Raw genomic sequence first — 20,367 nt, 5'->3', positions numbered from 1 at the left:
TAAACAGGTAAAAGTTTCAGGGGAGTTTAGTTGTTTAAAAATTGTATTAATAAAAGTTATTTCGTAAATTAATGGATTTAAAGTTCAAGCGTTGCAGTTCGGATAGAATCAAGTGTAGCGTGAATTTTTTCTTTTTTTTGGTGGGTGCATGCTGATTTTTCACAAACAAACCGCGCGAACAGCTCAAGCAGCTGTCTGATGTGCTGCTCACCGCAACTTACAAGGCCTAATAGTATAGTTATCATCTATCGTAGGTACCTACTTTGGTATTCCATGTAAATTATGGTTCATCTTCTGGTATGCGTATACGATAATAGATTTTGCGGGTTCGGCCTTTATTTAACTTTAAAGGGTACAGGTGTGCACCTAATGATTAAGTGTAGGCGCTGCGTTCTACTCTGGCTTTCGACTCTTGTGAAAAAATTATGAATGGAGAAAGGTAATCCATTTCGCCGAATGGAGACCGTTCTTCATGTTTTTTATGACCTTATGGATTGCGTTCCTTGTGGAAAAAAATGTTAAATGAAACCTTGACTTTTTCAGTGAGTTGCGAAAGCGTACCTAAACGTAAAATTGTGTAAATTTTTCTGCTGCGTACGTTCGAAGGATTAACAAAATAAACAGAATTTCGTCCATTACCTGGAAATGATTCATTCATTCATTTCTATTTTTAATCGGGGAAATTGGAATTGAATTTTAAAATTAATCGAAAATGTTATTCGCCAATAATTTTAATTAAATCGTTATCATTGCGTATAAAAGTACAATATAAAGTAGGGTATTGAAATAAATACGATAAATTATTTCGAATTTCGTTTAGTTTCCCGTTCCGTTTGGTTATTGTAGAATTTTAAATCGATATTATTTTTCAGGATTACGAAGTGGATTTGTATTTAAGACAAAAATGGCAAGACGAAAGACTAAAACATTCGGATATCACCGAACCGCTGGATTTAAACGATCCGAATCTAGTAAAAGCCATATGGAAACCCGAAGTGTATTTTCCGAACGCTAAAGCCGCCGATTTTCAATATGTTACCGTGCCTAATGTTTTGGTTCGAATTAAACCAGATGGAGAAATATTATACATGTTGAGGTAAGTTTTTTTCGTCGTGATTTAGGAAAATTTGTTCGGTAATTATTTTTATGTTGTTTGTAACTTTTTTCGTGATTATTTCAAATGAGTTTTTTTGTAAGTAGGTAGTAATTTTTGATTAATTTTTTGGTGATTTTTATGATAAATTTTCAGGGGTATGATTACCTACTCTAGGCAACTGCATATTTGTGTCCGAGTTGAAAATGGGCTTAACCGATACTTCAGATCCTAAAACAAAAAACTGAGTGGGGTTTTTAAATTTGAGTTGTTTTTGTGGTCAGTATAGAGATGTCTAATCAAAGTTGCAAAAATGGCCATTTTTGCCCTACTTCACGAGCTTGTAGCGACATACATCAGTATTGTTTTGCGAAAAAAACCAAGGTCATTTTCGGATTCTACGCACTATTTTAAGCAAACTACTTTCCCCGATTTCTGATTTTTCAAATTTCAAGCGCATACGGAAGATTTTTATTTTGTATAGGTAATATTTTAATTCTCGAAGCGCGCGACGCTGGCATTACTCCACCACGTAATCGTGGCGCGGAACTGTGTTCACCCGGAGTTCAAATTGAATTTTCATATTTAGAAAAAATAGTCTTATGCGATTGAAATTTCGAAAATAAAAAATCGGAGAAAGTAGTTTACTTAAAAAAGTGCGTAAAATCCGAAAATGATCTTGGTTTTTTTTCGCAAATCGAAAAATGACCTTTTTTGCAACTTCGACATGTTTCTCCTGACCACAAAAACAATTCAAATTTAAAAAACTCAGTTTGTTTTTTGTTTTAGGGTCTAAACTACGTATCAATCAAGCCTATTTTCAACCCAAACACACACACATAAAAAAAAAAGTTGTCTAGTGTTATTTTCATTTTATTCATTCAATTTAGAATAGGTCATTTTTGTTTTTATCATTCCAAAACTTTCAAAAATATCGACAAATTTTTTAGGATTTTTGGATTTTTTGGTGGAGCGAGGGGACAACTGTAAAAAATTTCCAGAAACAAAATTCTGGCGCAAATGTGTAGGCTTATATCTGCACTAGTAATTTCAATTAAAAATTTGTTACCACAATTTTTGGATTTTTCCAAATTTTGGGAGTTTTTGACAACGCTTACTTCACAAGTGGGAGCGGGGATACAATTTCTATAGATTTTATTTGACAATGAAAATCAGCAACTTTATAGTCCGGCATATGACAATAGGAGTAATTGCACCCCCCCCCCCCCACTGATCCTCCGGGACAACTTTTTTCTTAAAGGGGACATCCTAAGGAACATTTTAAAGCGAACTTGCCCAAAAAAAAGTTGGCCTTACTTACACCTTACAAAGGCAGATCGAAAGATTATGCAAAAATTTATCACCCGTCAAAATTTCAAGTGCTAAAGTGCGTTTTTCGATTTTTGGTGAATTTTTGAAAATCCAATTTAGGTCAAAAATGAAGGAAAAAATCAAAATTTCACAAAATTGACCAAGAAAGCTGAAATTTGGGATATACCCTATTTTCGACGTGCCAAATCGATTGGAAACGGTTTCAGCTCGTTTTGAGCAGTTCTGGAGCCTCCAGCAGATTTTTGAAACTCGAAATTCCTACAAAATTCCATCAAATTGGAGTTGTAAAGCTGAAATTTTGAAACTTCAAATTTTCACGTTCAAGTCATTTTAGGGCCTCCAGTGACTTTTTTGAAAATTACTGAAGCCTCCAGCAGATTTTTGAAACTTCAAATTATTACAAAATTTCAGCAAATGGAGATGGAAAGCTGAATTTTACTCTACACTACAATTTTAACACCCTCTGAAAACGACTTAAGGTGGATTCAAGTCATTTTAGACCCTCCAGCGACTTTTTTGAAAATTACTGGAGCCTCCAGTAGATTTTTGAAACTTGAAATTTCCCAAAATTTCATCAAACTCAGATGAAGGGTCGAAATTCATTCTGCAAACAAATTTCAATACGCTACGAAGTTTACTTCTGGTGAATTTCAAGTATTTTTGGAGCCTCCAGCGACTTTTTGCAAGGTTGTATGGCGTTTTTTTTGGAAAATTGGAATTTCCAAAAAGTAGCTGGAAGCTTCGAAACCATTTGAAACCACCATGTAGTCTGCGAAGTAAATGTCAGTTTGCCAACTTCATTCGATAAATTAATGTTGCGGGAATTTCAAGTTTCAAAAATCTACTGGAGGCTCCAGTAATTTTCAAAAAAGTTGCCGGAGGCTCTAAAAATACTTGAACCCACCTGGAGTCGTCTTTATAGGGTGTTAAACTTGGAGTGTAGAGTAAATTTCAGCTTCCCATCTCCACTTGATGAAATTTTGTGAAAATGTAAAGTTTCAAAAAGTCGCTGGAGGCTCCAAAACGACTTGAAATTCACCTGCAGTACTTCGTAGCGTATTGAATTTAGTTTTCAGAATAAATTTCAGCTTTACAACTCCAATGGAATTTTGTGGAAATTTCGAGTTTCAAAAATCTGCTGGAGGCTCCAGAGCTGCTCAAAACGAGCTGAAACCGTTTCCAATCGATTTGGCACGTCGAAAATAGGGTATATCCCAAATTTCAGCTTTCTTGGTCAATTTTGTGAAATTTTGATTTTTTCCTTCATTTTTGACCTAAATTGGATTTTCAAAAATTCACCAAAAATCGAAAAACGCACTTTAGCACTTGAAATTTTGACGGGTGATAAATTTTTGCATGATCTTTGGATTTACCTTTGTAAGGTTTGAAAAATTTTCGTGCAAGTCCTATGTTGAAACGCGAAATCTGCGATTTCGGCTGACCTGACAATCAAAATGGCCGCCATTTTGTAAGTAAGGCCAACTTTTTTTTGGGCAAGTTCGCTTTAAAATGTTCCTTAGGATGTCCCCCTTAAGAAAAAAGATGTCTTGGAGGATTGGCGGGGGAGGGGGGTGCAATTACTCCTATTGTCATATGCCGAACTATTACTATACTTACTAAGGCCTATCTACTAAAACTGATAGGTATAGTTAGTCCAAAAACTTGAAAAAATTGATTTTCAGATATTGACCATGAATTTTGATCAGAATTACGTGATCTAAATTTTATCTTTTTGCATAAAGATAAAATTTTGATTTTTTCATCGAAATAGAACCGTTTTTTTTTTAAAAATACGTTGAAAAATCAAAATTACGTGGAATTATTTAAACTTTGGGCGATGAACTGATGTTAAAATCTGTCAGAAAAAGAAAACAATAACTCTATCGCGTTCGATGTAATTTTTTCACCACATCACACCTTAGTCTCTGTTCCAACATGATTAGTATTTTTCATTCCCTTCATTAAAATGGAGATAGTATACAAGACATGATGTTATTTCCTATAAAAGGTTCAAATTTTGGTATAGGTATTCATATGTATTTTTCTCTTTTGGGGAGAGGTGGTGAGGTTGAAATTTTCTCTAAAACATGGTTTTTGCTTCAAGCAGATAAATATTGATTCGAATTCAAATGAATTCTGAAAATGTTTTAGTGATTAGTTAGAATCTTAAATTTTTCTCATACATAAGTAATTATATTCTTGTGTTCTCTTCCATTTATTATATTTTCGGACGAATAAAAAGTTTTATATTAGAATTGAAATGCGTTAGATGATGCAGCGATGTGAGTAGATTGATATAAAATGAAGAAAAAAATGAAAAAATTTTTCGCCCCCGGGTGGGCTCGAACCACCAACCTTTCGGTTAACAGCCGAACGCGCTAGCCGATTGCGCCACGGAGGCATCTACGAAAATCGCGCTTAACACGGTATGTCTATCCCAAACACATTGTGTTTCAAGTTCGCGTGTTTTTCAAGGTCATTACTCTTGACTCATCTTCCCGCTCTTTTCTCGTGTGATTTTTTATCGCGCGAATAATAGGTCAAGTTGAATAAGTTATAAAGAGTTGAAATTATATCGTTGAATTTCTGATAAAACCTATTTTTTATATTATTAATACGAGATGTAGACGAGTGTCAATATTTTATACAAAATCCATGTGGGATGTACCTATAGATACTCGTATTTAATATTGGATCTAAGCACACACAAACTGTGACGATTTTTTAATTTAAATGTAAATAGAAATTATTTCACTTAGGTATAGCTATTCTCATAGTCAGTCAAAGGCGTCGTTATTTTTCTCATTTTTAGACTTTTTAGATGAAATCTTGGTCAACTCGTCCTGTATAGGTATGATGTGAAGTATGCATCAGTCATTTCATACTGAGGCAGTCCTATACTTTCGTCTAATACGTATTTTTCTTGCTCTGATAATGAAATGACCATAAATGTAACGTACCTACGACCCTACGTATACGAATAAAATGGCAGGTATTTTGAAATGGAGTTGAATAAAAAGACCAAACTACTTGTAGAAAGAAGTCACCTGCCATAAAAATGGCCAAAAAATGTACGAATTATTTACCATTTCCTTATGTGTGGATATTTTTTTCTCGTTCATTCAATGATGCCTAAATTTCGTTTCGTCGCTAAAATGCTATAATTTTTCTTTTTCGTAAAAATTCGTCTGCAAACGATAGTCTTGATGTTTTTCAGTGTAGTACTATTACTTTCTTCGTTGAGCTTTTTTTTCTCGACGTTCTTCCTTCCGAAAAAAAATGATTCGGTTGAAAGCGAGCTTTTTAAATTTCCTCTTTACGTCTTGTTTCGTTGTAAGAAAGCATTAATCTTTTTATGCTCGTTTTCCTCGTATGTGTAGGTAAGTATCAAGTAGTATGTCGTGAAAACGATGAATGCAAAAATATTTCCTATAGAATTGCTTCGGTGTGCATTATGATTTCGTAATTCTGTTTTGAAAATTTTCAAGTGCCTAATTTGAATGAAGATTCGAGTAATACATACAAATAGCTAGCCTAATTACTCGCTGGTACCTTTTTTAAAATTTTCAAACCAGAATCATTCACACAAAATTTATTGCAAATCGCCAAAAAATTGTTGAAATTCAGTTAAATTGGGTAATTTTTAATTAATCATTTGAGAAAAAACATCTTTTCAACCTGTAAAATAAATTGAATACGATTTGAAAATGCTTAAAAATAAACTGTCTGGTAATTCGAATGAAAAACAACAAAACCACCTTATGCATTGTAATTCTTCATGTAGCTAACGCTGTTTTTCAATAGCCATTCCAAATAACATAATAAATTATCTTCAATTTAAACTTCGTCATTTCAGAATTTATAATTCTTCATCTGAGATCATCTTTATAAATTTTTGCAAGCTTCTTATTCGATCGTTACAATTTTATGATTATTTTCGACCATTTACCCAAAGCATTTTTGCAGTTTTTTTTCTTCAAAGTTTTACAATTTAAATCAAAATCTACGTCAAAATACAAATTACAATGTTCACTGAGTTGGAGTTTTTTTTTTTACTTATTTTCTAATTTATATCTCAGTTGAGTGAACAAAATCTTGATACTTTTCACAGATCAACAATTAATCAAAATTTTTACGATAAAATAAAATTAATAAAAACTTTTTTTGTTTCGTTTTTTTTTTTTTTAAATGGAATATTACTTTATTTTTTATATTGGGAGAACTTTACAAGATCCTATCCCAGCTCCTCAAGGCAATTAAAACTCAGAGTGGTGTATTTTTAAATTTGATTTTTTTTTTTATCTTGGCCCAAAAAAAACTTGTTATTTAAAACACTTTCATTGTCAGATGAAAAATTTTCAATTTTGAAAAAATTCACTCAAATCGAATTTTTAGCCTCGTGGGAAAAATCGATAGGTAAGGCTATATCAGACTAAAAATGATATAAAATTTATAATGAACGAAAGTAAAATGTACATGGCGTTTTAGTTTTCAAACGAAACATCTGTGAGCGAAACGTGTACATGGTATGTAGTATTGTTTGCCAAGAAAAAAGAAAAATTGAAAATTATCCTCGAAATCCCCGGTGCAATCTCTAAATAAGACGGGGGAAAGTTTGACGAGGACGTAAGCCGAAGATTTAATTTCAATCAAGTTGACAAAATAAAAGAAAATTTTACTCGAGTACGACGAGACGCGTTATATCCTCCAAAAATGCTGTGTATATCGTCCAGACGAACCGCAAAGCTGCGAGGGAAAAAAATCGACGGGGAAAGGAGAATATTTTTTTGGTCGTAATAAAATAAGATTTTTTAAACGCTTTCATATTGTTATTATCCATAAAAACGTCATAAATATGCGACTTGGTGTCTAAAAATGAAACATTCGAGTGTTCTTTTTTGCCTGAAAAAGTTGGCAAATTCCCTGAGATTCGTTTATCTCGTTGCGTACTGGCGTGGATTTTATGAATAAAAAGAAAAAAAAAATAGAAAGAATGGAAAAACTATCTTTGTAACAGCAAGTACAAGTACGAGTACAATGCTCCTCCTTGTTCGAGTTATAATGCTGTAAATTTTTACGAAATACAATTTCTATAATTTCAAATAAAAAATTACTTATTACTCTTTCGAAACAGGGGTGAATAAAACTGTAAAATAATTATTAAAAATACGTACCGTAAATCTTTATTATAAGCGCTTAAAAATGGAAATCTCCGCGATGAATGTACTTAATTTTACAAAACTTTCTCGTCTCGGTGTGTATTATTCTTAGATTCTGATTTTGTCAACGAGATTGTAACGCGAAGTCTTAAAAATGATTTCAGATTAAAAGTCACATTCTCCTGTATGATGGATTACGCTAAATTTCCGCTAGATAATCAAGTGTGTACTATGGAAATAGCATCGTGTAAGTATAACGAAGCGAAAATACCTACGTTGATAATGTAGATTTGTTGGTACATGATTCGTAGACGATGGCATGGCGCAGTGTTCGACTTTGCTAACTGTAATTATCTTCTTATACAGTTTCGAAAACTACCGAAGAGCTCAAGCTCGAATGGAAGACGAAAAATCCTATTATCATGGCTCGAGGATTACGTATGCCGCAATTCGAAATCGTTCGTATACAAGCATCTAATTGTCAAGAATCATTCCAAATAGGTTAGTTTTACTCGCAGACATAGGTACTCGTAAATACGATTCGTCGTAGTAGGCTTTATATACCTACAAATAAGTAGATTTTCAGTTGTGTGAAAATGGTTGATAAATACGTGCGGATTATGTGTATACCTATTATTGCTATGTATTTGTAATCAAACGTCAACGAGTATTATACGAAAAGTAGCGTGTTTTGAATTTTGTGCATGCATAAGCGTAAGCATACTTCTTAGCTTTTACTCTATTAAGTATTTTGTACTAATAGGAGTCGAAAATGCCCTTCTCATAGTCCTTATAGGTACTTATAATTGACAATTTGATAATTAAACTTGCACTTCCGCGATGTAAGAACTTAATACTGTTGATGTGATGGAGCATTTTAAATAGAGTAATGTGGATGATTACGTAGGTACGTGTCACATGTCCTTGTTTTGTAAGTAAATAGGTATCTCTATCTGGAGTTAAGGATGCTTGAAATTTGATAGATGGTTCAAACTATAACGACACGTACATGGATTGACCGGAGACACGATAAATTTAAATGCCATTACATCTACCCTTTCAGGCTCTTACTCATTTGCTCAACAATTCGAAATAGTAATGGAATATCCACTAAATATTCTGGAGACCTAAACTAAATGGGAAATGTCGAATAATTTGTACCTACTTATGAGTTTAGAGGAAATTGGATTTAAATAAGGAAGGGAGGGGATGCTTCGGTCTGCGGTTTCCTCTTGCTATATGTACTTAGGTAGAAATGTGCATCTTTCGACACCATACCTAGAGCAAATCTTTAGATCTTCTTGCAGAATTCAACAATCAAAGTAATCTCTTTCAGAATATGGTAAAAATAACCAGAATTGCATGAAAATCCTGCAAAATTTATTTTTGAGTTGTTAACCTCAATTTCTTATTCCAACTCACATCAAGATATAAAAAAAAAATTAAGAAAGCAAAACATTTATTGTAAAATCAGCAAAGATACGTGCACATACAAGTTAACAAAGAGTGAAAGAACGAATTTCTTGATTAATAGGACACTTCTTTCCTGATGTTATAGTTACATTATAATATTCATACCCAGGCCCGCCACTATTCAGAACTGTTTTTTCTGCTTCCACGCATTTGCATCGCTTCACTTTATTTTTGATCTTCATAGAAGTAATGTTGCAATTCAATGTATGATTCATCACATTGACCGTGATTACTTTGTTGGACATGTGTCTTCTTATCATTTTTTTATTTTCTAGTCTAAAAACATAATATCAAGTATTAGAGAGCAGCTACGAGTTCTCCAATTTCAAACGTGACGATCTCAAATTCCAAATTTCCAATATAGTCCGGCATATGACAATAGGAGTAATTGAACCCCCCCCCCCGCCGATCCTCCGGGACAACCTTTTTCTTTAAGGGAACATCCTAATGAACATTTTAAAGCAAACTTGCCCAAAAAAAAGTTGGCCTTACTTACAAAATGGCGGTCATTTTGATTGACAGGTCAGCCGAAATCGCAGATTTTGCGTTTTAACATACGACTTGCACGAACTTTTTCAAACTTTACAAAAGTAGATCCAAAGATCATGCAACAATTTATCACCTATCAAAATTTCAAGTGCTAAAGTGCGTTTTTCGATTTTTGGTGAATTTTTGAAAATCGAAGTTAGGCAAAAAATGAGGGAAAAAAACAAAATTCTACCAAATTGACCAAGAAAGCTGAAATTTGGGATATACCCTATTTTTGACATGACAAATCGATTGGAAACTGTTTCAACTCGTTTTGAGCAGTTCTGGAGCCTCCAGCAGATTTTTGAAACTCGAAATTCCCACAAAATTCCATCAAATTGGACTTGTAAAGTTAAAATTTATTCTAAAAACTAATTTCAATACGCTACGAAGTACTGCAGGTGAATTTCAAGTCGTTTTGGATCCTCCAACGACTTTTTGAAAATTCCTGAAGCCTCCAGCAGATTTTTGAAACTTTAAATTTTCACAAAATTTCATCAAATGTAGATGGAAAGCAGAAATTTACTCTACACTCTAATTCTAACACCCTCTGAAAACGACTTCTCGTGGATTTCAAGTCATTTTAGAGCCTCCAACGACTTTTTTGCAAATTACTGGAGCCTCCAGTAGATTTTTGAAACTTGAAATTTCACCAAAATTTCATCAAACCATGATGGAGAGTCGAAATTTATTCTGCAAACTAATTTCAATACGCAACGAAGTTGACTGCTGGTGAATTTCAAGTGTTTTGGAGCCTCCAGTAACTTTTTGAAAGATTGTATGACGTTTTTTTTTTGGAAATTGAAATTTTCTAAAAGTAGCTGGAAGCTTCAAAACCATTTGAAACCACCATGTAGTCTGCGAAGTAAATTTCAGCTTGCCAACTCCATTTCATAAATTAATGTTGTGGAAATTTCAAGTTTCAAAAATCTAATGGAGGCTCCAGTAATTTTCAAAAAAGTCGCTGGAGGCTCTAAAATGACTTGAACTTACCTATAGTCGTCTTCAGAGGGTTTTAAAATTGTAGTGTAGAGTAAATTTCAGCTTTCCATCTTCATTTGGGGAAATTTTGTGATTTAAAGTTTCAAAAATCTGCTGGAGGCTTCAGGAATTTTCAAAACGTCACTGTAGGCTCCAAAATGACTGGAAATTCACCTGCAGTACTTCGTAGCGTATTGATATTAGTTTTTAGAATAAATTTCAGCTTTACAACTCCAATTTGATGGAATTTTGTGGGAATTTCGAGTTTCAAAAATCTTCTGGAGGCTCCAGAACTTCTCGAAACGGTTTGAAACAGTTTCCAGTCGATTTGGCATGTCGAAAATAGGGTATACTCGTATCCCAAATTTCAGCTTTCTTGGTCAATTTGGTGAAATTTTGATTTTTTCCCTCATTTTTGGCCTAAATTCTATTTTCAAAAATTCACCAAAAATCGAAAAACGCACTTTAGCACTTGAAATTTTGACAGGTGATAAATTTTTGCATGATCTTTCGATCTATCTGTGTAAGGTTTGAAAAAGTTCGAGCAAGTCCTGTGTTAAAACGCAAAATCTGCGATTTCGGCTGACCTGTCAATCAAAATGGCCGCCATTTTGTAAGTAAGGCCAACTTTTTTTTGGCAAGTTTGCTTTAAAATGTTCCTTAGGATGTTCCCTTTAAGAAAAAAGTTGTCCCGGAGGATCAGCCGGGGGGGGGGGGGTTCAATTACTCCTATTGTCATATGCCGGACAAATAGGCTACATCTAGATGTGTACTTACTGATCTCCTTTTTCTCTTTTCCCAAATGTTGTAGTGGAATTTGCGCATTTCTTCGTTCCTCCTTTCGATGAACTCACTATCACCAAAAAACACTCTGAAAAACAAAAAATCACAATTACCAGAAAAAGAATTTTCTTTACCATTTCAATTTCACCGAAATTCATCTTGAAAAAAAAATTTAAAGTTGTTTTGGCAGAAAAAAGAAGCAGCGAACTGTTGCGCAAAATTTCAACGATTGGCTATTTAACAGCAACAATTATAATTATGTAGGTGTAAGTAATCCAAATGATTACATGATCCTTCGAATAAGTATTTAAGCTGTGTATTGGTAAATATTTGATTTAGAATAGGGTTATAGGCTATTAAATTCACAAATCTTAACATGTTTCTTTATAATATTTGTACAGTGCTTTGAGTCAGATGTATAGGTATGTGGGTGCACAGAATTGAAATTTCATATTTGATTTCAATGTCAAAAAACTATTTTTACTGTCAAATGATAAGATTACGTATTTCTCATGGGTACAAAGTTAATTCTTCCTGGATTGTTGCAAGTGTAGATTTTCTGTTATAAATTTGTTTTGATAGAAATATAATTACAGACAAGTTGAGTATAGATACTTTACTTATTTTGAAAGGTAACGTGTACCTAGGTAGGTATCTCATTTCGCGAATGAATTTTTGCACAATGTCGTGACATATTTTAGGTGCATAGATACGTAACTAGGTAGGTACTTGGACTTACCTACAGCTTACTTTTTTTGTAGTCGGTTAGAGTGAAATAGTTTCTGACTGCCCACAAAGCATGTAGGCTACGTTTATCACCGTACAGATGGTTTCAATTCGTACGAGTAAGAATAATCTGGAGCAGTGATGACTTCGGTGATGATAAATGGGAATTGGAACTACTCCCTGTAACTCTTAATAACTTACATACATACTGTGGGTTCCTAATGTTCGCACACTGTCTCCTAATTATATATTTCAATTAATTGTTCGTAAAAATGAGTATGGATACCTACCTATCTACTTCTTATATTGTTTTTAAAATGTTTGGTGCGTATGAATATGTGTAATTTGAGTCGAAAAACTCAGATCAAAAGTGCATGCAAAAACACCCCACCAATCAATCATTTCCAATAAAACATTTATTGTAAAATCAGCTAAGATACGTGAACAATTGAACATACAAGTTAACAACGAGTGAAAGAACGAATTTTTTGTTTAATAGGGCATTTCTCTCCTGCTGTTATAGTTAAATTATAATATTTATACCCGGGTCCGCCACTATTGAAAACTGTTTTTTCTTCTTCCAAGCATCGGCATGGCTTCACATTATTTTTGATTTCAATAGAAGTAATGTTGCAATTCAATCTTTGATTCACATTGATTTTCTTGGTAAAAATCATGGGTCTTTTTATCACTTTTGTATTTTCTAGTCTAAAAGCAATCATAATACATATTATTACAAAAGCAGCTACTTCTCCAATTTCAAACGTGGCAATCTTAAATTCCAAATTTTCAATTGGCCACATCTAGATATGAACATACTTACCGATCTCCTTCTTCTCGTTTCCCAAATGTTCTAGTGGAATTTGCGCATTCGTTCCTTCCTCCACCCAATGAATAACGTAATGGAGGAAAATCGACATTGTTTTCAAAATTTTTCGACGAACTGACCATAACCAAAAAGCACTCTGAAAAACAAAAAATCACGATGACTAGAAAAATAATTTTCTTTACCATTTCAATTTCACCGAAATTCATCTTAAAAACAAATTTTATGGTTGCTTTGGCAGAAAAATGAAGCAGCGAACTGTTGCGCAAAATTTCAACGATTGGCTATTTAACAGCAATAATCGTACCTACCTATAGGTAATCCAAGTGATTACGAGTACAATGATTGCTCTAATAAATACCTACTTAAGCTGGGTATTGGTAAATATTTGATTTAGAATAGGGTTATAGGCTAATAAATTCACAAATTATAAGCGTGTTTCTTTATAATATTTGTACAGTGCTTTGAGTCAGATGTATGTACCTAGTGGGCACACAGAATTGAAATTTCATATTATTTGATTTGTCAAAAAGCTATTTTTATTGTCAAATGATAAGATTACGTAATATTCATGTGTACAAAGTTAATTCTTTCTGGATTGTTGTAAGTGTAGGTATAGCTTTTCTGTTATAAATTTGTTTTGATAGAAATTTAATTATGGACGAGTTGAGTACAGATATATGTACTTTACTCATTGTGAAAGATAACGTATCTCATTTCGCGAATGAATTTTTGCCCAATGTATAGTCATATTTCAGGTGTCTAGGTACTTACGCTTACGCTTATTTACAGCTTACTTTTTTTAGTAGATATTCAGCTGGAGTGAAATAGTTTCTGGCTGCCCAAAAAGCATGTAATAGGCTACGTTTATCACCGTACGGATTGTTTCTATCCATAGGAATAATCTGGAGCTGTGATGATTTCAGTGATGATAAATGGGAATTGAAACTCCTCCTTGTAACGGGTTGCTAATGTTCGCACACACTGTCTCCTAATTATACGTATAACAATATTGTTTGCAAAAATAGATAAGGTTACCTAGACCTACCTATCTACTTCTTATTGTTTTTAAAATGTTTGGTGTGTATGAATAATTTGAGTGGAAAAAACTCAGATCGAAATTGCATGCCAAAATACCCCACGAATCAATTTTTCTGGAACCAATAAAGTTCGGTTTTAGAGTTTGGAGAAAGTTTGGAGAATCAAAACTTGGTAGATTGAATTGAAAAGGTGAAAAATATCGAAAAAATTGACCAATTGAGTAAGAAATCTGACAGTTGAGCTGCAATGCTGCATCCTATTTTTTCTGCTTCTGTACTCAATTGAAAATGATTCCTGGAAACTTTCAAAAATGGCGGTCATTTTGATTGGCAAGTCAGCCGAAATCGTAGATTTTGCGTTTCAACATAGGACTTGCACGAAATTTTTCAAACCTTACGAAGATAAATCGAAATATCATACAGAAATTTATCACCTGTCAAAATTTCAAATGCTAAAGTGCGTTTTTAGATTTTTGGTGAATTTTTGAAAATCCAAGTTAGGCCAAAAATGAGGAAAAAAAATCAAAATTTTACCAAATTGACCAAGAAAGCTGAAATTTGGGATATGCCATATTTTCGATATGCCAAATCGATTGGAAACGGTTTCAACCCGTTTTGAGCAGTTCTGAAGCCTCCAGCAGATTTTTGAAACTCGAAATTCCCACAAAATCTCATCAAATTGGAGTTGTAAAGCTGTAATTTATTCTAAAAACTAATTTCAATACGCTACGAAGTACTGCAGGTGAATTTCAAGTCGTTTTGGAGCCTCCAGTGACTTTTGAAACTTCAAATTTTTACAAAATTTCAGCAAATGGAGATGGAAAGCTGAAATATACTCTACACTACAATTTTAACACCCTCTGAAGACGACTTGAGGTGGGTTCAAGTCATTTTAGAGCCTTCAGCGACTTTTTTGAAAATTACTGGAGTCTCCAGTAGATTTTTGAAACTTGAAATTTCCCGAAAATTTCATCAAACTCAGATGAAGGGTCGAAATCTATTCTGCAAACAAATTTCAGTACGCTATGAAAAGTTTACTTCTGGTGGATTTAAAGTCGTTTTGGAGCCTCCAGCGACTTTTTGAAAGGTTGTGTGGCGTTTTTTTGGAAAATTGAAATTTCCCAAATGTAGATGGAAGCTTCAAAACCATTTTAAACCACCAATGTAGTCTGCGAAGCAAATTTCAGCCTGCCAACTCCATTTGATAAATTAATGTTGCGGGAAATTCAAGTTTCAAAAATCTACTTGAGGCTCCAGTAATTTTCAAAAAAGTCGCTGGAGGCTCTAAAATGACTTGAACCCACCTTAAGTCGTCTTCAGAGGGTGTTAAAATTGTAGTGTAGTGTAAATTTCATCTTTCCATCTCCATTTGCTGAAATTTTGTAAAAATTTGAAGTTTCAAAAATCTGCTGGAGTCTTCAGGGATTTTCAAAAAGTCGCTGGAGGCTCCAAAACGACTTGAAATTCACCTGCAGTACTTCGTAGCGTATTGAAATTAGTTTTTAGAATAGATTTCAGCTTTACAACTCCAATTTGATGAAATTTTGTGGAAATTTCGAGTTTCAAAAATCTGCTGGAGGCTCCAGAACTGTTCAAAACTGGTTGAAACCGTTTCCAATCGATTTGGCATGTCGAAAATAGGGTATATCCCAAATTTCAGCTTTCTTGGTCAATTTGGTAAAATTTTGATTTTTTCCCTCATTTTTGGTCTAAATTCGATTTTCAAAAATTCACCAAAAATCGAAAAACGCACTTTAGCACTTGAAATTTTGACAGGTGATGAATTTTTGCATGATCGTTCGATCTGCCTTTGTAAGGTTTGAAAAATTTCGTGCAAGTCCTATGTTGAAACGCAAAATCTGCGATTTCGGCTGACCTGTCAATCAAAATGGCCGCCTTTCTGTAAGAGGATCGGCGGGGGGGGGGGTGCAATTACTCCTGTTGCCATATGCCGGACTATTATATTAATGAAATTTCCCTTCCAGTTTCCTTTTTTGAACATCATTCAGCCCATATCTAGCACAATTATCGTTAAATTTTGAACCGTTCTAATCAGATTTTTAGCAATTTTCGTGATATGTATTTAAAGAGAAGAAGTGGTTGGAAACTTTGTCAGTGCTTATCTGCGAGTTTTTGTAAGTTTTCTGCAGGAGAAAGTTGAACATGCGAGTTCTCTTATGCTTGCTTAAAAGTTCGTCTAATCAAAGTATTCGAAAGTTGACTTGAAAAAACAGCTCACGTGCTCGACACTGATTAAAAACTTGCGGCTTTGGCAACGTATACTCGCAGTATACGCACTATATGCGGAAATTACGCGTGTTTACTACACCGTTTAACTCGTGAAACCTGCGAGATTTACGTAGATATATGTACCTATGTACTTAAGTGTAGAAGTAGGTACATTGGTAGACATGTTTGTACTGCAACCATTTGCCTTTATTACTTCATCCACACGCGGTTGTTAATATAGTTTTATTGGAAATTTACCTACAGGAAATTACAGCTGTTTAGTGGCCGAGTATTACCTGCATCGAAATGTGGGTTATCATCTAGTTCAGAGTTACTTACCGACCATGTTAATCGTGGCCATATCTTGGGTCTCTTTCTGGATGGATGTAGATTCAGTGCCGGGCCGCACGACTTTGGGTGTTACTACCCTTTTGGCTGTTTCTTCGCAAAGTTCAGGTAACCTAATGCTTCTTTTTATGTTCTGTATCTGATTAAATTTAAGATATAAGTGCTAATATAAGTGTACCTATATACTGAAGCAAATAAGGAGTAGGCCTATTTAGATACGTAGGTACATATGTATCGTGGATAACAATATGCCATTCAATTTTTCCAGGAATACAAAGCGAGTTTCCTCAAGTCAGCTATGTTAAAGCGATCGACGTGTGGATGGGTACCTGTATCGGTAAGTGAATAATGAATCTACTCGTATAACGTAACTGAGATGAGGACGATGATGATGACGATGATCTGCATGAATGAATGGAAGTGTGGAGTTATTTGACTCAGATTTATTATATGGAAAAGTACGAGTACCTGCTCAGTATACTATCAGATGAGGCGAGAAATTTCTACTTTTTAGTCGAGATTTTTTTTTTCTGAAGGAAAAATTTAGACTCATGTTGGCAGGTGTGTTATGAAATTTAGTCGACGACGTCTACCTATAAATATGGGTGAACGAAGGAACCGCGTAACCGAAATTATTCTCGCGATCGATTACGGTTTGTTAATGGTGGTATATTTTACGTAGTTTTGAAAACGCCGCGTATTGTGCTCTCGAGAGTGCACGAGTAAAGTGTGCTTGGCCGTTTGATTGATTACGTTTGGAAAATTGAAACGTTTCAGAGGTGCTTTTTTAATGAACATCAATCACGTCGCCGTGTTCGCCTGAGCATATGCTCTTCATCGAAATGACTATCTTTTCGCCGATTTATCCAACTTTATACTCGACGTCTTGGACGTTTTTTGTAAATCCCTCCAGAAATGAAAGGTACGAGTATGGTACACGAAGTTTGAAAAATTACACGCGGCGTAGGCGGAAACAAAAAGAATTGTTAGAGTGAGAAAAATCTGTTTGTAATTTATGCGCATATATAGATGTAAGTATTTTTCAAATCGTAAACGCATCAGATCGATGCATATTTTAATTTTCAGCCACTAATTTTTTTTACTAGAGAATAGAGACATAGTGAGGCCCACTTTCGTCATGAATAAGAAAAAATAGGTACACCTAGGCTGCTTTCAATGGGCTTATTTTTTGAATAAAATGTCCTCTCGTTCTTTTTCGTCGACATAAGTATGTAATAAATCATTTTTCACACTACAGAACGTATATAGCCTGAGACAATAAGTTATACCTACCCATTACCCACCTACTACGTTTTTTTCATCGAGGTTTTCCACAGGCCCTACCACAAACCAAATCTTCTCGACTGTTTTCAGCCTCATGGTTGGCTTCAGAGAAAGCAAGCAGGGTCGACTGCGACGATATTAAATTGCAAAGGTAATAAAACGCACTCGTTCGACACAAGCCTAAAATTGTATTCGTCGAAAAAAATAATACAAAGTAAATTTTACAAGCGAGCTGTTGTCTTGATAAATAATATCCATAATAACCAGTTTATTGTACTTTTATCGCGAAACGCGTCTTATTTACGACCTACGCGATTGTTTTCTCACATCGACGCCTTTCATCTCGATCTGTCTCAAGAGCTTCATCTGCCCCCTGCTTGGTGAAAAATTTCACTGTGCGTAAATCTCGAAATAGAATTTTTGTTTCAATTTTCGATATAATTTATACCGAGTATCGGTTCGTTTCGTCGTCGTGTGAGCCTCGTATTTTACGACTCGATTCGAGCTTCTTATCAAAATTAACACATTTTTACGAGACTTTTCCCGTGTTTGTTAAAAAAATATAAGGAAGATTACGATTTAGGATTCGGATATGTGTGGAAACGAATCAGTTTTATTTTTTGTTTTTCCTTCGAGGGACGACGAAAGTTTTTGGAAAAATGAATGGGTATATGTATGATGAATTTGAAAGGAAAATGTAGGGCAAATTTGGGCGCTTCAAACTTGGAATAACCTTCGCAAACAAAATCTAAACGAATTTTTTTATCGTTTATTTTATTTCCTAGTTTAGAATTTGTACGTTACTTAGGTGTTTTCTTTGCAATGATTTCATTCTGAAAGTCTTTTTTTTTTTGAGCGGAGTTACGTAAGGGTAAGATTCAAAATTATTTTTCACGTGATTCTGCCTCACTGAATTAAAATTTTATTATTTTAGGACAAATAGCCAATTTTCATCATTTGCAGCACATATTTCGTTTTATTCAAAAATTGAAATCGATCAAGAAATACAGAGGAAAATATTTTTGTCGGTTTCGAGGTAAAAAATTTGAAAATATTACTTAGGTACTTACTTTCAGTTTTGAAAAATCAACTCATATGTTACTGGAAATTTTTGGAAATTTTGAACCGATATTTACAAGAAAATAACGTTGCTCGAAAAGGCATAAAAAATGTTATTTTAATTATTAGCTGTTCTCTGCAAAACATTACATTCTTAATAATTAATGAACATATGTACCTACTTGAATAAATAAAGTATAGGTACTTAATTAATTGGTGAAAATTTGCTCTCTACATTTAACTATCGTTGATTTTATATTAAATTTGGTCCTATTTAATTAAGAAGTAAACATTACGTTTGGATGAATATTTTCAGAGTGACTGATGTTTTTTTGGATAAAATTTTATGATTAGACTCATATTATACCTGAGCAAATGAGCACTGTATGGCTGGGTTTAGGATTACGCGTCGTTGATTCTTGCTTCGTAATAAATATCTCGTTTTGATCGTATACCTATGTGCCCAATGCTCCCACAACGTTATACTCAAAAGACTGAATTCGTTGGCGCGAATCAAATTACTTTCAACTTTAGAATTTTTGACAAACCTTATAAGCCGACTGTGTCGCTAATTAGCACTCAGTAAATTTGTCATCATTGACTAATTGAAAAATAAAAGGATTGGGTGGTGAAAGATGAACCAACGAAAGAAGGCGAGTTGGTGGTACCTGGCATCTGCGAGGTATTTACTTAATTTAATTAATAATTAGCGGATATTAATCATTTTTGTGCACGTGGGTGGGTGACTTTGAGTGGCTCTCTTTAGGAAAAGTAAGAATTAATTCGAATCCACTAACCGATTAAAATTGCTTAAAAATACGTACTATGTAGGTACCTTATTTCAAGTCGACTGATTCAACTCATCGAGGGTGGGGCTCAAAGCTGGGAAAAGTTTCGCTTTACATTTCTCAAGCCAAAGATCGAACTCTCTTCACGATCACCACCATAAAGCTCACAAAGTCACCACCCAAACTGATGTTGAAGTACAAAAATCCATTTCCTCTTTTTAAGAAATTCACCTACTAATCGACAATAATTGCGAAATCCACTAATAATAGAACTCGTTTCAATTTCCACCTTAATTTCAATTTCAAAAGCAAACCAGTCAACTTCGAAGAAAGAATGAAAAATGTCTAAATTGGTGTTCAATGAAGCTTCATTTCCCTGCGTCTTACATCTTTTCTCCAAAATACCTACTGCTTCTCTGGTGTTTGTAATTTTAAAGCATTAGCTGTGATAATTACATATACTTGGGGCTGTACACAGGTACCTACCTATATTCTAAAGATCTCACGTTGTAAAATCGATTATCTTCTTTGAGGAAACTTTTCACCGTTGGAACATTTCAAAGCAGCTGAGTTGTACTTTCTCGATATAATTACAAACCCGAATAGTAATTTGTCGTCAACTAAATTAAATGGTGAAAAGTTTGATTGTTTCGTTGATTAAACTCGTCTGGGAATATCGGCAAACTTGTATAAGACTATTTATCGCGGGCGTATAAAG

At 34.1% G+C, this 20,367-nt stretch overlaps 1 protein-coding gene, 1 long non-coding RNA gene and 1 other non-coding gene across 4 annotated transcripts in view; 1 reads left to right on the top strand and 2 right to left on the bottom strand.

Moving 5' to 3' along the window:
- Positions 1-20,367, top strand: part of LOC135833965 (glycine receptor subunit beta-type 4-like) — a 258,934-nt gene that overhangs the window by 229,417 nt on the left and 9,150 nt on the right. For both annotated transcript variants that reach the window (XM_065347798.1, XM_065347800.1), the window contains exons 4-8: positions 873-1,096; positions 7,749-7,831; positions 7,951-8,085; positions 16,435-16,626; positions 16,787-16,855. In XM_065347798.1, the coding sequence (XP_065203870.1) occupies positions 873-1,096; positions 7,749-7,831; positions 7,951-8,085; positions 16,435-16,626; positions 16,787-16,855 (703 nt within the window). The remainder of the gene's footprint in view (positions 1-872; positions 1,097-7,748; positions 7,832-7,950; positions 8,086-16,434; positions 16,627-16,786; positions 16,856-20,367) is intronic.
- Positions 4,753-4,826, bottom strand: TRNAN-GUU (transfer RNA asparagine (anticodon GUU)). Its single transcript has one exon. It is a non-coding gene; the product is annotated as a tRNA-Asn (tRNA).
- Positions 9,027-13,192, bottom strand: LOC135833966 (uncharacterized). The gene is made up of 4 exons (XR_010556602.1): positions 12,899-13,192; positions 12,089-12,783; positions 11,344-11,437; positions 9,027-9,333 (listed from the first exon to the last, which is right to left on the bottom strand). It is a non-coding gene; the product is annotated as an uncharacterized LOC135833966 (long non-coding RNA).

Source organism: Planococcus citri, chromosome 2, assembly GCF_950023065.1.
Source record: "Planococcus citri chromosome 2, ihPlaCitr1.1, whole genome shotgun sequence".
Classification (NCBI taxonomy): domain Eukaryota; kingdom Metazoa; phylum Arthropoda; class Insecta; order Hemiptera; family Pseudococcidae; genus Planococcus; species Planococcus citri.
Note: the sequence above shows the minus strand (reverse complement) of the source record. Positions and strands in the feature narration are given on the sequence as shown.